This window comes from Pezoporus occidentalis, unplaced genomic scaffold, assembly GCF_034315485.1.
Source record: "Pezoporus occidentalis ecotype Australia unplaced genomic scaffold, CSIRO_AGI_Poc_V1 ctg3, whole genome shotgun sequence".
Lineage (NCBI taxonomy): Eukaryota > Metazoa > Chordata > Aves > Psittaciformes > Psittacidae > Pezoporus > Pezoporus occidentalis.
In genome coordinates, this window is record NW_026914940.1 from 20,855,634 (window position 1) to 20,877,331 (window position 21,698).

Below are 21,698 nucleotides of genomic sequence, written 5' to 3' on the forward strand. Positions count from 1 at the left end.
AAACTAAAGCCTTATGGGAGCTTCATCAACTTGAGCCATGAGGGATGTCCTCAGCAGTAACAGCTCCTGCTTCCATGATCTAGTATGTCATCCACATGATGTGAAGGTGACACTGAAACATTAACAGCTCTAGCTAGCCAGTAGCTGGGCTTGAGACCTTGGACAAGGGTCAGAGTGATGTTAGTCTATTAATTTTTTTAAACGGTCACAACTGAACCAAAACAAATTGTTTTAGGTCGAGAAGACCAAAAATACCATTCATAAATGATGGAGGGCTACTGCTATTCACAGGATGTTGACTGAAATTAAACAACTATGCAACTACCAAATACAATACAGAAGTGTGTTAAGGATTGCGTGGTGAGGCCAAAAACTGTACTGTGAAATGAATACCCCAGCTAAGGGCAATGCTAATTCTCAGAGAGTCAGGGAAGTTGAAGCACACTACAGTGAGAAAAAATAAATTGTTCCAGGTCATGGAGCATGTTTATGGAAATGAACCCATAAGTACTAACTCTGTATTATCTGCTTAGCTGCCAAATAACACATCTATATTAAGACATACACGGGGGAGGGGGGGGGGGGGAGGGGATGAGAGGATTTCAGAAAAATGAGCAAATGCTTGAAATAAGTTTTAAAAGAATGCCAATACACTGGAAATACACCAATAAAATATTTTCCAAGTTATCCATGTGGCTTTGGTGTGCAGGTTTCATTTCTAGTACTTAGAAGTCTAAGAAACTAAATTTAAAGTAACTGTTGCAGACACTGCTTTTAGAAAGGTACATTAATACACTGATACTACAGACAACAGATGTGTCAAAACCAAGGCAATACCTACAGGCTGCTACACCTGTTTGGAATATTTCTCTTTGCCCTCTTAATCAAATAAATATCATTTCATGGCTACAGTGTCAGCGCTTTAAAACCTTGTTTGCAAAAGAGCAAAGGGAAAAGAAAAACCTACTAGAAAGCTCAAAAGTTTTGCAAATGACCCAGAGTTAATTAGAAAAGTCTGCACCCTGGCCAGTTCCCTTCTCACGTGTCAGCTCTCATTAAATCAAAAAATTCTCATTTCAAAGTTAACAAACACCATGGTTAACAAAACTGTTAAACTGGGATCAAGTGGGCACATTCCTAGATTTATATATGATGTCATGCTAAGCAGCCCACAGCTGAACTTGCAAGTAGTATGAATAATTTTTCAATATATTAAGTATCTGATCTAATGCTAATTTTCTCTCTATAGGCTAACTGTGCTGGGAACAGGTGGCCCTGCTTTCAATTACGGAGGGCTAACATGCCAGTGTGAGGCCTGGATTAGTTCACCTTCTCACAGGGAATTTGCCTCGGTTGGGAATGGATTTATTATGGCTTCACACATGGAATGGAGCTCATGTCAGCTGAGGGCAGTGATACATCATATGATTCAAATTAACCTGCTGTGGACTGTTCCGCAGGGCTGATATTGTGTATTAAAATGACGACATTTTTAAAACAGCTTGAAAGAAACCAGGATTGCTGAAGTGCAATGGTTCCAATTTGTTCCAACTAATCTATCACCTGCTGGAGATATTATTATAGTGGGTTTCTGGTAGCTGCTATTTTCCAGGTTTCTCCAAACCACTGACCTTGCTAATGGATCCAATTGTTGCCTCGGCAAACAAGGGGGGAGAAAAGCTGGAGAGAGAGTGCCATGGTGCAGTTCTGTTTGCTGCTTTTTATGCACAACCCTACATCCAGCGCTGTGCCCCCCATGGCGTCCAAATGCTGCCACGGAGGGACTGCCAAGACAGAGCAATCCCCCGGGCCCCCCTAGTTCTCACTTTATCTTTCAGTGGGGCACGGCATTGTTTAGTTTGCCTGGATAGTTTCTTCTGTAGAAATTATTTCCAAAGGTGAAGTATCAAGGACTGCAGTTATTTCACGCTGTGCAGTCTTCCCAAGAAACTACTGAGGGAAGAGGACTTTGGCATAAACCATCCATATTTTGCGCGTGTAAGTATTTTAAGGTGATTTGTATGAAGCTGCACTTACATGAACATGTTCTGTATCATTTGCATGCACAAAGAACGCATCAAAAAGACAGCTTTTATAGCCAAGAAGCACAGTTGATTAAAAAAATAAATCCAACGAAAAGACTAGAGGGCAAAGTGAATAAATTTTCAAAACCTATTAAAACAAGATGGTCATATTTGTTCTTCACCTAATGAATAACATCTAATGCTGAAGCAATAAATAGCTCACTTACGTATTCAACAAGAATTAGATGTACAATCCAGTAAGAGACTGAATATAAAAGAGGGCAATGTAAACTCATGTAGATGGAATTTAAAAAATTTTAAATAATTAGTTACTGTAGAAAGAGAAAGAATAGTCCTTTAATACACTGTGGGGTTAAAGTTGAGGTCTGTTCCCACAGGCTTGATGATGAATGCTTATTTCTCCTAGGATCCTATTACCTTAAATCTGGAATATCATTTTTCTTTAGTTGCCAAAAATGTACAAAATAATCAACTCATGTGGCAAGAAGTGCATTAATGTATCCTGTTATTCTCATTTAATTAGTGATTTCCAAGTTTTGCTACTTGCTGTAGTTTTTTGATCTCTGAGCTAATACGGACTAACAACCTGGTTTTCTGTGTGGTGAAACCATACTATTTTTCTATGGAACACTATCTACTTATTTACTTCAGCTAACAAACTATTTACAAGGAGTACTGGTTTTATCTAACACAGCAAACACTGGGAACCCATTTCTTTCAACTGCTCGCAAGGTAGTTTGCATCATAAAACAGTCATGATTGATTGCTGCATTTGGAAATTTAACCTCAGCACAGCGACAATGTATTTTGTAAGAAAAATTACATTAAAATTAAACCCCTGAACTTTGCACTCTTAAAATACATACAGAAAACTGTATAGTTATTCCAACTGCTACATCCAGATTTTTGTCTGCCTAGGCACAGCTGTCATCACATATACTGACTTCTCAGAACAGGAGATCAGCTCTACCCAACAGGTAGCACCTACTGGTGCATCCACTGCATCTTAGTAATTTACTTTCCGCAGTTATAAAACGCACATGCATGAACAACTATGAAAACACGGAGTATGTCCTTAGAAAATATATAGTTAGCAGCACCATTATTTGCCAAATGTTCACCAAGAAAGAGTACACCTTTCAGTCCTGCAGCATAAGCATAATCCAGAAGTGCCTTTATTTATTCAATTTATTAACTGTGATATCTCCCATCACAAATATCATTTGTCTGATGACATTAGAAGAGCTCTCAGGAGTTCTGCTGAGGTTCTTGTCCTCAATGAACAACAGCCAGCTTAGTTAGGATCTGGCGAAGCGGACACTTTCTCCAGGCTTGTTGACGGCCAAGCTACCTCACCATGGAAGAAGTTGTGGTTAGAGGACTTCTTCCCCCTAAGGAGGGTTAGTAACTTGTTTTCCAGTAGCCTGCTGAGGAGCTGTCAAGCTTTCATAACTCTTTGCATGTGCTGTTCTGACGCAATCACATGCAGAAAGCGCCTATCATTACTCATCCAGTGAAATCTCCAGCCCCCAAGGAATGCTTCTTGGTAAAGGTTAGTTTATTTGACGAGGATCTCATAGTGGCAACAGCTGAGTTCAGAAAAATCTGCAAAGGAATGCAGAGCTGTTTTGCTATATTACAGCAGCAAAACACTTCATTAAAATTCAGGCTAATTACTGTTGAATCCTGCGTAATCATAGTTCCAATCAGCAGCAAAAAAAAAAAAAAAAATTAAAAAAAAGGCATTTTGGCTAAGAAGAGATCCTAAAGGAAATCTCTGAAGTTTTATCTGCTTTGTGAGAAGAAGTAGACTGAAGTTTATGATGCATTAATTTATGGGTTTTTGGTTCTCTATTTAGCCAAATACCATGGAGGGGAGAGATTTAACACCGATTCGAGATCTGACTGAATTGCTGAGAATGGGGTAGACACTTAGGCTACTTGTGAATATACTTTGCAAGCTGGTACAACTCCCAAGTTTGCTAGTTTAGTTAGAAGTCTGTCTCACTGACAAGAGAGCAACAGGGAAACACCTTCAAGCGTGTAATAAATGAAATATACAGGCTGAGCCAAGAAATTACAGTGAGAATCTTGAGGAAAGAGGAATGCACAGGAGAAGGACCTGGGAATATGGGAATCTGACAGATATGGGGAGAGAGGAAAGAAGAACTGGGGGAGAGGGAGGAAAAGGAAAGGATGGATAAAAGAAAACCAATCTAGCAGCAGTGTCCAAAAGGCCACTGACAGTATGTGTCTCTACCTCTCTTGTGCTGGTTATGACTAGAATGAAAATATACTATTATTATTAATTAATTTTTCAGTTCTAATGATTATAGGTCTGAAGGTTCAAAGTCTTATTAATGAAGCCACATAAGGATCAATGTAACAAAGGCTCTGCATTATTAGGTGGTTATAAATCTTCTCTTAAATGATGCATTTAAGACAGCACAGAAAAAACAAAAAAGGGGCAATGAGGAGGTTGTTCATGTACTTTATTCTTTCCTCAAGGTTCCTGCCTGCCTGCATGCAAGAAATGGATTTTCAGGTTACTTAACCACAGTATTTATGGTCAGCAGTTAAGTATGTATGTCTCATTCTATGACTGTTCAATTTGATGTTCTGGGGTCTGATATGCAGAAGTGATACTGCTGCACCCAGGAACAGCGTGAACTGTACTTCCAACATCTAAATTTCTATATTTTTAAGTATCTTTAAAACTGTGTGTTTTAAATTGGTAACCTTAATATAACAAGAAACCCTTTAATTTCCCTATGCCTCAGTTGCCTTCTGTGAAATGGCAAGGGCATACTATTCTACCACCCATGGGAGGGTTATGCAGATAAATTAGTATTTCCATAGTGCTTGGATCCTAAAGTAGTAAGCAACATAGAGAAAAAAGGAAATGCTGCTCTAGAGCTGGGTTTAGATAGCATGCTGTATGAAAAGCTCATGGAATGAAAACAAAAACACAGTACTGAAGAGCTGCTCACTAAGTGACTGATTGACAACAATTCATACTGCATAATGAGTGAAGTAAGAAAGGGGAAAATACAGAACGCTACAAATCGTAACAAATATAACAAGAGAAATGAATGATGGTGGCACAGGTAAACGTAAATGAATTATCTAACTTTCAATATAACCATATATTATTCAATATAACCATATTATTCAATATAAGTCACATTATTTTAAGTAAATACTAATAAACCTTCACACTACACCACATAATATTGTGTGTGAAAGAAACACGGTATCAATATTTTTAAAATTTCACGGTGCCAACACTTTAGATGACAGGAATCTGCAATGCCAGGTACCAAAGAGCCCCAGAGAACGTGGCTTATACAAATCTTCAGAAACATTTTAAAAGTCAGCTTTTACAATAAACACAACTGTAACACAATTTCAGCTGTCCCAGGGCTAGAAGCAGGTAGGCTTCATTCCTTTGGAGATTCCTCAGCCTCTGTGAGGAGTAAAATTTCTAATTTCACTCTGGGAAGAAAATAAATAATCAGAGCTTAAACCTATGGCTGGTCCAAAACTGACCATTCCCCAACTTTGGCTTCAATTCAGAGCAATTGCTGGAAAAAAATTTCACATTCATTAGCAAAGAGTAAATTTTTCTGATGATCTGATGTGTGTGTGTCTGTATGTGCATATCTACATAGAGAATACATTAGAAAATGGGAGGTTAAAGTGCAATGTTTACCTGGTCCATTAAGGAAGTCTTTGATTTGCACAGTGATAAGAGGTGGAGGAATACCACTTTTAGCATCTGCCTCTCCTGCTACTGTTTGCAACCAGATCTTGCAATAATCCAGAGCTTCCGGTAGAGTCTTCCCAGGATCTACAGATGATAATGATTGTAAGCCATCAATGATATTCCAGGAAGATAATACATAACAAATTTCTACATACAAATTGATTAAACAAAATTAAAAAGTTTAAAATGTATCACAGTAAATACTACTCCTAATTTGACTGCTATAAATAGCATTTGTGCCTACAGACAGATGCATGTGTATAACAATGCATGCATACACAGGCAAAAGGGCAAAGCTGTAATTACACAAAATGTAGAAAACCCACAAAAATATCAAGTAAAATATGAGTAAAAGACATCAGTTACCATAAGATGACTTAAAATAGCACAAAATTTTAGCTTTGATTATGATGATACTTAAGCAGTCCTTAAAAGAGAAATCATACTCAAAACCTGCTACTTCTAGATTGTGTTTTCATAGCCAGGTAGAAAAAATAATAATGGAAAGATAAGTTATAAAGGCTAAAAGACCGAAATGCTACCAGATCTCAGGAATAGAGTATAACGACAATGCAGTTATATAATTCTCTTTGGAGTTTCACTCAATAGCTAGCCAGTAGCTATTCTTGCATACCACCTTGAATTATATCCCTTTGATCAGTCTGTAATATGACAACATAATACTACATAAGTAATTTCCTCCAAGTGCTACTCTTGCCTTCATTTTTCACATAACGCAAATGGCAAAAACAGTAGTATAAAAAGGCTTTTTCACCTTTAGCAACTCATAACCTTCATTATAACAGTTCTCAATTCTGGCACTACAGGTCTTAAATTCTAAATAATGAATTATCCTATATTATTCAGGCTGCTATGTTAAATACTGAATGTCTGCCTCATCCTTAACTAAGGAGATTTTCTTGATGCTATTCTCTCCTCCCACTTACAGTTAATTAAAACCTGCTGTAATTGCTTTGTCTGAGTGGATTCCTTTCAATAACAGTATTTGCATATCCACTACTATAGTCAACATATGGTATTGTAGTATCACAATCATATGTGGACTGGGTATACAAAGTCAGCTTTGGAATTTGTATTTCTTGACATTATCATGTGATTCATATAAAACTTGGCACATATGAACCCTTATGCGATTTCAAAGAACCTACTGAAACCAATTGATCATGACTTTAGATCTATGGAAAAGATCAAAAGTTAGCACATTCTTCTGTTTTTATTTGATCAATTTTCAGGCAATGACTTTACAGCAGTATTTGTACTGCATGGCATATACATTACAGCCTTTCCTTCCCTTTATTCCTGCTATACATTTATAAAGTCAGCTCCTAACGGTTATTTAAGAGCTGTCACTGCATACAGCAGATTTGTATATCTTCCATGTGAATTTCTACATCTTTATGGTTCTTAGCCCATTCCTTTAATTACATTAACCAGAATGGTGTGGCACACTCCCTTTTCTATAGTAAATGCTTTAGGGAATATCTTGCTTCCTGTGTCTGGGGTTTGTCTAGTATACTGAAACTAATAGTAATAAAAAAATCTTTACCACCAAAGTGTACATCTTTTCCAAAATATAGTTTTGTAGTTGTTCTGAACAGGATGTTATCTCTAACTTGGATATAGAGCTATATATAATATCTGATAGCTCATCATAAATAACATGCTAATGTTTTTCAGACTATATAGTGTAAAGCATTTTAAAAATTACTGAATATTGTGCAATAAATATCACTAAATCAATTAAATTATCTCTACATTATTGTTCCTTCAGAAGTACTAATATAAACATTTATGTATACCAATATGGGGCAAAATATTGCAATATTGCATTATTTTGTCTCATTCCTGAAAGATATAATCACAAACTGTATACAGCAACCTAGATCACCCACTGGCTTTTCAGAAAATCCAGTAGATACAAACATTTCTTCTGAAGAATGCATTTACAGGTATTCCTATTATCCTAAGATGTGTTTATGTTATAAAATACCTAATAGTTATTTCAAAGTTGAAGCTGTTTCAAGATGAAAATATCTCTGATGAAAAGAACTTACATAGCAGAAAATCCTTGCATGACATAATACATTAGCTATACACGGACTGCCCTCAGGGCACTGAGAATGGCAGCACATAAGCAGAGAATCAAAAAACCTAAAGGAACCATGGGGCTCTCAGGAGATTATTTTGCTCTGTCAGGTCTCCAAGGACTGCAGCACCATTACCTCATTACCTGGGGCACTGAGTCCAACAAAATATATTACTTTTAATCCCGCACTGGCCTTTCTGATTTCAAGCATTTCTTTCTTTTTTTTTTTTTTTTAACTTCTTATTCTGAAAGTGAGCTAATTCTGGAAGCAGGATAGTGGCCTTGACATGATTTGTATTCAGAAGTAACACTCCCAAAGGGCCAGGCAAAGAACTAGTTTGAGTGCCTCTAAGTCCATGGCATATGGTTAATTTGGTACCTGGGTTAACAGTGTTGACCGTACATCCAAATATGCCAGATATGGATCAACAAGCAAGCTTTTACATAATGAAAAGAAAGCTAAAATCCAGAGGTTTCAACCCTGACTGTGACAGTGTATACGTCAAAAGCTTGAGGCAAGTTCCAAACAGAACTTACAAAATATATCTCAATAAGAAAAATTCTTTTACATCAAAGGACTGAAATATGCGTACCTTAATTAAAACAACTGCTAAAGTAAAAAACAGCTATGCATTTTCATAGGATTAAGGATCAGAAAAGGAAGAAAGCAGTAACAATCAATCAATCAATCCCTATGCCAAGGGAATCTCCAGAGAAGCATTTGAATGAAAAAGAGAAAATTTAGACTGAAAAGTGAGGAATTCCTGATGGGGAGAGCTGTCAGGAAAAGGACTCTTCTCCTCAAGGAAATGATGGAAACATTCAGAATGTTTAAAAATACACTTGACAGAACACTATAAAATATACAATGGGGAACAATTATGCATCAGCAGGGAACCGGTCTGAATAATGTATTATAATAGGTCATTTCCATTTCCATTTTCTATGATTCTCCCAAAAATCAACACTTAAATTTGCAGTTATTTGTATAAAGAAAATGCTGGAGAAAACCCAAGGGATGCATATATAAGTAAAAGGAGAGGCTAGAATTACTCCACAGCAAGCCAAGAGAGAGAAAAGAAAGGCTTGAGAAGTCAAGAGTGGTGAAGACGGCCAGAAATTCTATCCTCTGCACCATGTGAAAAATTTGTCTGTGGCAGCAAAAGGCAAATAGTGAGACAACTATCACAGACTGCAACCAAGACTGTAATTGAAAATCTGTAAGCCTCAGAAGCTGAGGCCTTCAATACCTCCACATTTCCAGCCCTCTTTCTTCTTTCCTAGAAAAAAAGTCAAGCCATTTTAGAATCCACCTAAACATTCAAAACCCTTTCAGTCTTGCTAACGTCCAGACCTCAGCTCCAAACTTCACAGTTTATGAAGTATCTTCCTAAACTTGATTTGAATTTGCAAGATTTTGATTTCAGCTGCTATCCCATCATTCATATATTTACATCAGACAGCAAAACACAAACCTCTGAATTAAAAGGAGAGTTAGTTAGAGGAAGGGAAAGAAGGGAGGCAGGATAAATTTCACATCCTGAAGCTTTGCATTCTCCAGAATGCAGTTTTGTTCCAGTTTGTAGCTAAGAGCCAGGGCAGCTCAGGGGGAATAGCTCCTCGGAGGCTTTCATTGAGGGGGCTCAGCAATCCACAGCATCCCTGCAGTCTGGCAGAGGACAGGGCTGCTGAGTGTGTGCATGGAATGGCAACTTGGACTGTTCAGCTGGAACTTAACTCAGACCAAATGAGCTCTGCAACATGCTTTTATTTCAATGGATGAATCATATTTTGGTCTACAATCAATTTTAAAAGCCAGTATGATGCTGCAATCATCTCTGCATTTCAAACTCCGAAGTGGAACGTTTGGTCTTGTTTTAAAAATGGTTTCCACTGGAATTTAAAGAACACAAGTGGGAAAACATTTCTACAAGTGTACTCACAAGTGCTGTGTCAGGAAGTTCAAAAATGAGCTCTTACAGTAACCTGAGGAATGCACATTCCTAGGCCAGCCTGTCTTTACGGGAGGGGGCTGTACCCCTACGTGTCCACGGATACAAATGTAGTGGACAATAAATATACTTGGAGGGGAACAGGTGACACTCCAGCAGAACTCCCTCAATGCTATGCTACGAAACAGCCTTAAACCCTCTCTCTGCCTTGTAGGAAGCACAGGCTGACTGAGAGACTGACTGAATCAGACTTCCTGCCAGAGCCAGCCTGAATTGCTCTCCATGCAGCCTGGGCTTTCCATTAGATCAGAGGTTACATGTGGTCTTAGCTACTGCATCTGCTCTTCATGGACCTCCTGCCATCAAAGGCGTGGGTGTAAAGTAAAATAAAATAAAATAAAAAACAAGATTAATTCTGGACGGCCTCACAATGCTTGCTTTTTGCAAACGCTTCACTGGCGGATGTTGAAGAAATTCCATGCATAGCAGTTATTTACTGAGAAATTTCTCTCCCTTAAAACAACCAAGCACCACAATGTCCTCTTTGAAAGTAAACAAACAAACAAATAGAAAAAAGATTTTTCAAGAATGCCCAGAGCACAATGGTCAGGAAATGAGGCAATTTTGTATCTGGATTACATTACCTGAAACAAAGCAAATAAAGATTTAAAACAATATTTATAAAAGCAGCTTATGAGATTACATTAAAAACAATTGCACCCACTTTTATTTAAGTGGAAATGACCAATGCTCTGTTTGCAAAAACTAACAGTTAGCAGATGCCTTTTTGTTAAATATCGGATGAGCACTGAGTAAAAAAAAAAAGGTTGGTTTATAGTATTTTGCAGGCTATATATACAGAATCTTACAAGTAAACTCAGGGAGCAACGAGTCTTCTTAATAGTGCTAATTAAGCAGTTAATATTTATTGCATTAATTTATTTACTCTGATTTGAAGTTCCTATAGCTGGCAGTAGCATAATTGCAATCTAGCTGTGCAATTACAAAAATAATTTAAAACCACAATTGAAGCAGTTCAGCACAACCATAATAAACTTGAGCTAACATTTTAATAACCTAAAAAGTCTCCTCCTCCTCCCGACTTGCAAGTGGACTTGGTTGGAGAGAAGATCTGAGGAAATTGAAAGCACAACTTTCAAGCCTTTAGCTCCAAGGCAGACAAATTCTCCCACATACAGACACTGGCCTGATGGAAATGAGCTGCTACTGCTAATTAACACACTAACAATACTTTTAAATAGCCTATTTCCTCTTATTTTATTCTTTTAATTTCTTGCATGCTTCAGAGAGTAAAATAACACAGCTAGTGACGGAGGGGATAACATCTTTGAATGTAGTTTCGTGTTTTGGCCCCTGTGCAATACTCACAAAACCAGTGACAGCTTAATGTGCAAGATCCTGAATTTTAAGCTCTACTACCATGAATACTTTCAAAAATAAGAACAAACCTGGCAGTGTACAAGGTCAGGTTGCACAGAGCCTTGTGTGACATGGTCCAGTGTGAGGCGTCCCTGCCCATGGCAGGGGGGCTGGAACTAGATGATCTTAAGATCCTTTCCAACCCAAACCATTCTATGATTCTACGATCCAAATAAAATATATGTGGCTTTGTAAAAGTATTAAAAACTTCATTCCTATATATGTTCAAAGAGTAAACCATCCTAAAGTAAGTTTAATTTTGTCATCAGCCCAGGATTAAGAATTTTTCACCTTGAATTTCTTGCTGGTGCAGTCTTACAGTATAATTTATTATACTGTATATTTATTATTATTTAATTTATTAAAACCTTCATAGAACAGACTCTCCTCACACTACCAGTTAGGCCCATTTCTGAATTCTATTCTTCGTTTATTTACAGCTGATCAATATATTTCTTAGAAATACGCTAAGGGGAGGTAAGGGATGGAAAACAACTAGATTCAGACTATTACCAACATTTTTTTTTTACCCTAGAGATTTTCTTTTTGGAACCAACATGCATCAAAAAATAAGACCCTCCTAATTTCACAACAGAATTCTGTATTTGCTTCTGCCTTGCAAGATTTGAGAGTTGTTTCAAAACTGGGATTTTAGTCTTTTAGAAAAACTTGAAGAAATTATAGCACATATTTCATAAGACCTGAATCTACTGCTGTTAAACTAACAGCAGTCAAGTCTTCAGAATTACACAACAGAACTGACTGAAAAAAAATTTAAATGCTTTAAAACATTCCTAAAATATTTGTATGCAGTGTATATGGTGTGTATATATATATATATACATACACACCCACACACAGAATGATGATTTGAAATGGTAGAGCTTTTATTAGTATGTTTTGGATGTAATTACATATTTCATATATAGCTTAACCATATTAGTATAAGTAATGAGAAACCACCCCCACAGGAGTACCAATAAAACTTTATAACACACATCATGTATTTTATCCTTTTGCCCAAAGAAATCTCAATCTTTCTAGGTTATTATGAAATTCGCAATCTCCTCATACGCTCGATCTTCTGCACTGCTGCTGTGCTGGTGCTTAACTCCATCATGTGATGTAATGCACACAATGTTCTCAACAGGCCTGCTTACCTAGTCCCACTGTTTAAATGTCTGTTGTTTGCTTTTTGGTTTTGGGGTGGAGTTTTTTGTTGTTGTTGTTTGGGTTTGGTTTTTTCCCCAGGAGGAATACACTCTATCACTTTCTATAATGCAGTTTTAATACATCTTTTATGTTTACCTTGTGTCCTCTTTCCCACCCTACTTCAGGACTACAGAGATAGCTGCATGCATACAGACAGAAGAAAAGCAGTCTTCTGAGAGTTTAACGGGAAATACTCTTTAGCAATATTTGCTGGAAATTAACTGCCATTTACACCCTCTTCCCACCCTCCAGACTTTGATATATAGAGAAATACAAGAATGTAGTATACAAAGGCAGAAAAGCTTATGTCTTTCAAATAAACTTTATAGTGTTCTGGATTTGGATGACACATCTCTCTCAGATAAAACTTTCAGCAAATAGTCATAACATCAAGACAAATTGGTGTGACTGATGAAATCAACTGCAGCAATGCAGAAAATGCCATCTGAGCTTCTGATGCTGTATTATAAGGTATACAATATATAGAATGTGTATATGTATGTAATGATAGGACAAGGGGTAACGGGTTCAAACGTAAACAGGGGAAGTTTAGACTGGATATAAGGAGGAAGTTCTTTCCTGTAAGGGTGGTGAGGCACTGGAATGGGTTGCCCAGGGAAGCTGTGAATGCTCCATGCCCGGTGGTGTTCAAGGCCAGGTTGGACAGAGCCTTGGGTGGAATGGTTTAGTGTGAGGTGTGCCTGCCCATGGCAGGGGGGTTGGAACTAGATGATGTTAAGGTCCTTTCCAACCCTAACTATGCTACAATTCTATGATTATAGATGATTCTATGTTATATACATATGATTAATGATTCTATGTTATATACATATATGTTATACATATGTATACATATATATAAAACACATAGTTCATGACTATTTTCCCTCAAATAGGTGTGCTAGAAATGAAAATTAGAAATTTACAAAACTAAGATGCTTCTACAGTGGTATGACATTAATCCCAAACAATGCAATTACAGGCACAGCACATCTTCCTAAACAAGAGGCAACAAAGACTTTACACTCCTACTTTGCTGTGTGAATTGGCATGTGACTTGAAGCGTGGATTAGTTTTATTAACTTATTAATGCATTTAGCATAGTGTTTTTAGGCACTAATACTTTGGTACCCACCTCTCAAGCTCTTCTGAAAAGAGCAAGCTTCAGTAGCAAGCACAGAGTTCTGTCTGATACATGAACAAGGTAATTACTACCTCTCACAAAGGCTGAGACCAGAACTTCTGCCTTCACATAATGTCTGACACCTGCCTCCATACTCTTTGACCCTTGCCTGACAGGGAGACAAAAGCCAAAAAAAAAGGGCAAACCCCATGTACAGCTGATTTTTAGTCCTGCAAGACAACTCCTCTGGGTTTCACTTGAACAACTGCTGGTGATGAAGGAGCTCTCTGGCTGAATGTTACTACTATCTTTATAATTTAAACTTCTGCCATGCTTATGCGCTCTATGATCCACTTGCGATTTGTAGGAAGACTTTATTTCAGCCTGTGTCTTCTAGAATTGTTCCCAAAAATGTGATGGTGGAAGATTTCCTTGTAAGAGCAGAATGGAGAGAACTTTGCCTAGTGCATTGGTAATGTAGTGGCAGCTAGTACAAGAACACACTTCAATGCCTCAGACATGAGAAGTCCAATAGCATCTTTCCAAAACACCAAGTTAATGAAGTTGTGATCTTTAATTTACAACTACTCCCAATTTGCCTTCAAGCTTTGCTTTGTTAATTCTTTTAATTGTTACAATGTCCACCTTCTATATGGTATTTAAGAAATATACATGAGAATCTGGAGTAAATCAAATTCATGACAGCTGTGCTTCTTTTAAGACAGGATGGCAATAGCAAAAACAAAAATGCAAGAATGATAAAATAAAGTGTATCAGAGAATGAATCTTCACCCTATTTTAAGTATCTTCTCTCTGGCTGTCTAATCTTCCTCACTGTTTAATCCCTCTTAAAAGGTACACTGTAATTTGGATTTCTAACAAAAGATAAGATCTATTAAAACCAGCACTTTAGTCTTTTGCATAAGGACATTATTTTAATGCCAATTAAAAAAAGAAAAATATTCTCAAAGATTCGGTATAGCTGCACAAAAATGCATATTACTTTTCACAACCAACGTTATGAACTCTGGCAAGGGAAAACCAGCAGTGGTTTTTACCTACAGGTCTCATTCAAACCCCCCATAACTTTCTGGCTATGCGTTCAGCATATCTCTGTATCCTCATTTACACTTTTGGGGGCTAACACACTCTAATGATGTACCTCATCTAATTCTTATACCCAATGTTGGCTATCAGATAGATGAACTGCAATAATTTGATTTCTCTCTTCTGCAGTACAGATAAGACAGAAAAAGAAAATTTCAGAATATTTTCTTATGAACAGTTATTCAGATATTTCTTATTATAAGCTTTGCACATATGTGCATTCATTAAGAGAACGAACTTCTTGCAAAACACTATTACTCAGCTGAATGAAAACTTAAAAATATATGACATCATGAGATACCATTTGGAAGATCACTATAATTTTTTTACAGTTTATGATCAAAACACCAGGTGCTTCTACAATGTTTATCTTTAAATTCTATCAGTAGGTTAGTACAGGAAAATATTGTGACCTTCAGTCATTAAAAAATGGCTTTTATGAAATCACCTTGGATTACAACTCTTCCTTACAAAACACTGAGAAGTTAGAGTAATGCAATAATCCCTGTCGTAATCTGGTAATGAGAAAGTAATATTGAGGAACAGGAAGAACTGGTTGCTAAAAGGTTAGATCTTAATTAATTTCAAACATTTCACACACTTGATTCGGCTGTGGGGTATAATCTTAAAAATATGTATATTTACTGAATGATTTTCAAAGACATGTTAAAAGTCTCCCTGCTGTTTCCTACCACTCTAGTTAGCTTTGAGATGTGCAGTTATTTTGGTAGTTGCAACCAGGAGTGAAAGTTAAATGCTCTTACCTGTGGACTTGTAGTCTGAGGCTACTCCTTTAAGACCAGCATCGAACACTGATATTTCTACCTTTTGCTTTCTGTGGTGGCAGCTCAGTAGCACAGAGGGCTGTGAAATGATGAGGTAGAGAAATGGCTGTAGCTCTATGTCCCCAGCTCCTCTCCGACCAGGCTGCCGAACAATAGTTATACCCAGGGCTTGTCGAGCAGACGATCTTGTAGAAGCATGCAGACTTTCCAGTGACAAAAGACCTCTCTTTCTCCCAGCAGACAGGGGAACATTACTGTTCAAAAGATCGTCTGCTGTGATGGAGGAAATAGATGGCTGACTGGACTTCTTGGTATCATGGTTGCCACCCGAGCCCGCTTCTGGAAGGTTCAAGGAGCTTTTGCTTATTTTCTCTCCATCTTTCTGATCTTGTACTGATTTTGATTTAGGTAAGGCAATGCATGAGTAAGTCATCAAAGAGATTCGACTTGCTGTAACAAAAATGTCAAAAGGAATGAAATTGAGGTTCTTCACGATGGAAGACTGGCGGGAAGGACGGGCAATGCGGTGCTGGCTGGTACCACTCTGCTGCTCGATCTGAATGATTCTGATCTTAACACTGTCACTGCCAATCCCACTGTCCTGTGCCCCGCTATAACGGGACAAGGTCTCAACTGTTCCTCCATCAGACACATCCATTTTTTTCTGCTCTTGTTTGGAAACCTGCAAAGGAAAATATTATATTAACTCAGGATACCCATATCCCAATTATTTCCATTTCAGTGGCAGCAAACAATCACTATATAAGCATGATGTCAAAAGACAGAATTATAAAAAAAATATCTGCCAAGTTAACTTTAACACAGTAATCACTCATGAAAACACAGCAGGTGTCTGTTCCAATGAAATGATGACTCACAACGGACGAAGTGCCAAAAAACATGAAGGGGGAAAAAAAAAAGGGGTAATGATTTCTAGGCTTAAATGACTCCTTCTTCAATTTAAAATCTTTCTTTAAAGACACTACAAAAAATGTATGGATTCATATTAACCCGTATCTTTGTGAAATAATGCATTGTAAGTAGAAAGCCTAGTCAGAATTGTTTTTCAGTTTTGAGCACTGATGGTCAAAAAGTCCTCTTTGGCGCTAAAATATTTTACCATGATTAGATGAAACAGATGTAATTCTAATCTACTGCAAAAATCACAGAAAGCTGTTAGGAAATTGTAAGCTTAAATGTATAAGTATTATATTGTAGAAAAAATATTTTTCTTAAGAGAACTGGAAATGACAGCTGCCTTAGATAAAACACCAAACTTAAAGGAAACGTCACCATTATCTAAAGATTGGCTCTGTGATGGGGTAAGAGCTCTTAGTTTACCAAGGATCACCAAGGCTACATATGGTCTTGGCTGTGACATTCACGGGGTTTCACATGAGAAATCATTGCATATTGAAATATTTCAAAAGGAAAAGACACCACTGATAAACAGGAAAAAGAAAGTTACTTCTATCACAGAAAATATAAAAGTGAAGCAAAAAGTTGCAAATCTGCGTCCAGGGACTAATAGCACAAGGTCAGGAAAAAGAGATAGCTAAGATAAGAAAGTGCTTCAGAAATAAAACACTTTCAGTACTGCTTGTGAAGCAAGCAGAAATCCTACAAAGAGCTTGGGGACAAGATGGGAAGCATATGCTAAAATGTTTGGACCTCTCTGTAGAAATTCAATAATGATAATAATAAAAAAATTGTGTACCTAAGTCCTCAGAGTCACATGGAGTTTAGAGTAATGCATTCACCCTGTATAGCTTCCACAGCACAACTAACACTTCTATCTGGGCTGCCCAGAAGTGTTTCTGCTCTGCTCCATAGAAGAGTTAACAGAAGAAATGCCCAACTTGGATTCATGACCCATCCAGCCCAGTACACCAATTCTAACAGCACTAGGAGGAGATTGACAAGAGAGACCATGGACCCTGGCCACTTCCTGCAATCTGTTCCTCTCCTGCTCCCCAGGCATCCACAGCTGTTGCATTTAGGATGCCAATGGTACACGCCTGTGTAGTTGTTTTAGTAACTATTTCTGGACTTCTCGTCCATGAATTCATCTACTTTTTCAACATGTTGACAGTGTCTGGGCTTCTCAAACTTCTGGGAAAGCAAGTTCCATTTTTCTTTCTTTTTTTTTTTCCTTTTTTTCTGTTGCCTTAAACCAATCTCCTACTAGTGTCATAGCATTTCCCTGATTTTTGCAGTACATGATTTGAATATTCAGGTCCACATTCAGCTTTATCATTGTTACTATGACTTTGTAAACCTTTATCATAGCTTGCCTCAGCCTTCTCTCCAGAAAGGGAAATCCCAGCCTTTTCAGCCTCTCTTCTACCTTTAATCATTTTAGATTCCCTTCTCTACCTCTGTAACTCCATTAGTACTCTACACAGTACTCAAAGCAGAGGGATCACTATGGTTTTATACAGCAGTAAAATGATGCCTTCTGTCTTCTTCTCAATCTCCATCCTGATGTCTAATACTTTGTTGGTTTTCTTTGGCTGCCACTGCACATTAACTCAATGATTTCATTTCTTTGTTCCAAGACCTACTTCATTAGCTTCTTTCTACCTTCTCCATCCCACTGAATCTTTCAAAAGGCAGACAGAAACTAGGGAAAACCATACCTTAACATCCTCTTGAAAAATATCATAATGAATTACAAGTACTTATGTAATTTATCAGCAACTTAACTATAGAAATGAAGGGCAGTGAATTAGTGAATTTCTTCAAACTTTGGTCTTTTTGCAGCAATATTAATAGATTCCATGTATACTGCAGAAACTGGGTTGTGGGAGAGCTAAAGAAAAGCAACTTTTTAAAGGTTCCTTTATATTGTATTTTATGAAACAAAGAAAGCAACCCTCTCTCCTTTTCTTTAAATGAATGAACATACTAGAAAAAAAGTATTACAGAGGAAATCCTTAAACAGAACCATTAACTAGCTGAGATTTTCTTTGAGAAGGTTTTTGCCAGCTCTGGTTACAATCTTTTCAGATTCACTCTTGTACATATTTTTCAAATAACTAATAAAATTCCTTGCGGCTGATTTCTATGGCAGACTCATATCACTGACTTGTAAATGTGATACCACTTTTAACGCAGCCTCTGTAAAAATAACTAGAGACCATTTTAATGAATTACTATACTGTGAGCCAGGAAATCCTGATTCCTCCTGATTCCTTAGCAAAGTTAGGCTACTTACACCTCACCCTTTCTGGTAAACTATGAAGTGCTTTGCCCATATCCTGCACTGATGGAACTTTCAAAAATGGTATAGATGGTTTTATATCACTGATGAATTGAGGGCAAGAGGAAGGCAGAAAGGATGGAGCTGTGAAACAATCTGCTCTATGATTTCATGGAAATGCTGCCTGAAATGAAGTAGAGGGCATATGCTGCTAAACCCAGCAGTTTTTAATTGCTCCATAGGCATCAGTTCAGTCTGATGTAAAATCTTCTTAGAAAGTATGGTTCTGTAGTGAATGACTCTCTTGTGGGTACTACATGTTATTCTCTTGTTCTCTATGCAGCAGAAATTTCTATAGCCACCTGACATTTAGGTTATGCTTGTCTTGGCTAGAGGGATTGAAAATAAAATGTCATCCACTAAATGACAATCTCCAAGGAAGAAAACCATTGCATGTGTATGACTGGCTAGAGGGGAGAAACCACAGGACTTTTGGTTTCTGAATGGGTCCTCTTTCCTCATACTTAAACAGATTTGACTTGAAGCCTAGCTCTTTTCTTCTGCCTCTTTTTATAATCAGGTATTCATTAAATGTGCTGGTCTATGTAAAGCACCTCAAAGAAGGTAAGAAAGTAGCTCTGCTTCCATCCCCATTCAGACTATAGTTTTTCTGCAAAAATTACTGCAAGGGTGCTAATTGGTCCCAACTGCCCAGTTTCCTGTTATGCGGACATTTGACTACAGAAACTTTACTGAGACCCCAAATCAATTCATGCAGGTCACTGAACAGCAGTAACTTTTTCTCACTACTAAGCAGTATGGAATACGAACCAGTGCCTGAAAGGTGAAAGACACCATATCCTATTTCGGATTTCCATGCCACCTGGTTCCACAATGAAACTTTGACTTATATATGTTCTTACCACATATATTATAAAAGTTGGAACAAGTGAGTAATGATTTGCAAGACAGCTTTATATAACACAACTTGGTACAAAATAAAGGTGCAGAAGTACCACTATATCTTCTTGCATCAATTTCAGCTCTGTAAGCATCAAGCCTTCCAACCAAGTATCACAGTTTACCTGAAAATACACATAGTAATAAATTTGGGAATCATTTAGGTATTCCTCTACAGGTTACACTCTGAGTATAACCTAAAAAGATTCTTTGCTTTATTATGGAATAAATGGGCCAATACTTAAAAACGTCAAGAACAGCAATATCAGCTTGCTGTTAGCAAATGCAATGGTAACATTTATCATTGGGCTGTATTATATCAGTTCTCTTAGTCTTTACATAACCCATTTAAAATGAACAATAAAAGTTTTCTTTAATTAGCTACTGGTGTGCATTAACATGATCATGATTAAACCATAAAAAACAACCGTAAGTTACTCTGGTCCCCTATTCAATGTGTTTTAAATTATTTTAGTTGAAAATGTACTTTGAGTCCCTTTTAAAAGTTCGACCTTCTCCTTTCAGAGAATTAAATGCATATTACTGCAGTGGAGAAGATAATGTTTCAGACCTCCAGGCATATATTAAACGCACTGGCAGCACATTAGACAAAATGCTTTACTTATTAGATACTTCCTATTCTAAACAGTGTCATCAAAGGCTAAAAACAAAATCCATATAAAAGCTGCACAATGCTTCCACACAGAACCTGTGCCAAAATCCCTGTACTTTCCAACTAATGAGGAAAGGATGTGTACTCTTAACATATGAATGTAAGATTTTCCAAGCATTCACTTTAGGAAACAGGACTATTGATTCCACATGGCCTATGTTAAATGAAACTGTATTGGTAAAATAACCTTTAAGATATTTGGCATGATAACTATAATTAAACAGTATTCAAAGGAATAAAACAAAAGGGAATTTGGTTCCACAATGGCTAATTAAAATAAAATGAAAAAACACAGCATGTCATCTATCAAGATAAATTGTTATTGTTTAAGAACTATTTAAATACTGTTAAAATATACTTTTAGATAAAATCTGAAAGGACTGGAAAAATATTTGTGGCTTAAAAATGGATAGTTTGGTGAAGAAAAAAGTATAGGACGCTGAAATTTTATGCTGAGATAATAGCTTTAAAGCTTTGAGCACAACCAGATGGTACTTAAATCAGAGGTATTCTACAGTTTCACTGTCAGAATGAGCTGCAATATGGAAAGGTTTTCAATAGCTAGAAAAAACATGTCAAGATGATAGTTTACTTCTTAGATGACTTCAGTGCATTTTCTCGTCCTTTCACAGTTATATATCCTATCAATACTAGACACCATAGAAAAGGTGTTGAAAGCTACACTAGTAGCTAGGGAACTGTGGCTAATTCTTTCTTTTCATGTGCTGAGATAGGTAACTTTACTAGTTTAACCGTTTGAGTTCAATAGGGCATATGACACATATATCTATCTAGTGAAAGGGCATGGAAATAGCATGTCCTGTAGAACACAGAGGTAAATACATCATAAAATCAGGGGTAAAGAAATAGATCTGCTTTCCAAAACTGGCAAGCAGTCCTATCTGAGGTGGCTTCAATCTTAACCAGGTAACTCTTATTATTTTCCATTCTTGCTAAAAGCACTTAGATGGTAGAGACATGTCTTCAAAGATTTCACTCCGTAAAGAGAGGCAAGTAAAACCATGAAGGCAAACACAAAACCTAATGATTTAGACCAATAATTAACACATTTTCCAAATTGGAGGGGTGATTTACAACAATTGGCAATGTTTTTTTTTTTTTCCATTATATTTTAGCTGTTTTAATCTCTCAAGAGTTTTCAATAATAATAAACGTAAGCATGTGCAAATTTCACTATAAATGTTTCTACTGGTTTTAGTTTCTTTTTCTGATACTTCACAGGATGACTATTTAATTAATAGAATAATTGTAAGCAACATAATCTTTGGAACTGCAACTGCTCTAGATAAAAAGCATCTACATCTG

At 37.0% G+C, this 21,698-nt stretch overlaps 1 protein-coding gene across 8 annotated transcripts in view; it reads right to left on the reverse strand.

Moving 5' to 3' along the window:
* VPS13B (vacuolar protein sorting 13 homolog B) overlaps nucleotides 1-21,698 on the reverse strand; it is a 439,567-nt gene that overhangs the window by 101,603 nt on the left and 316,266 nt on the right. For all 8 annotated transcript variants that reach the window (XM_062627313.1, XM_062627314.1, XM_062627315.1 and 5 more), the window contains 2 exons: nucleotides 15,517-16,219; nucleotides 5,758-5,895 (listed from right to left, as the gene is read on the reverse strand). In XM_062627313.1, coding sequence (XP_062483297.1) covers nucleotides 5,758-5,895; nucleotides 15,517-16,219 — 841 coding nt within the window. The remainder of the gene's footprint in view (nucleotides 1-5,757; nucleotides 5,896-15,516; nucleotides 16,220-21,698) is intronic.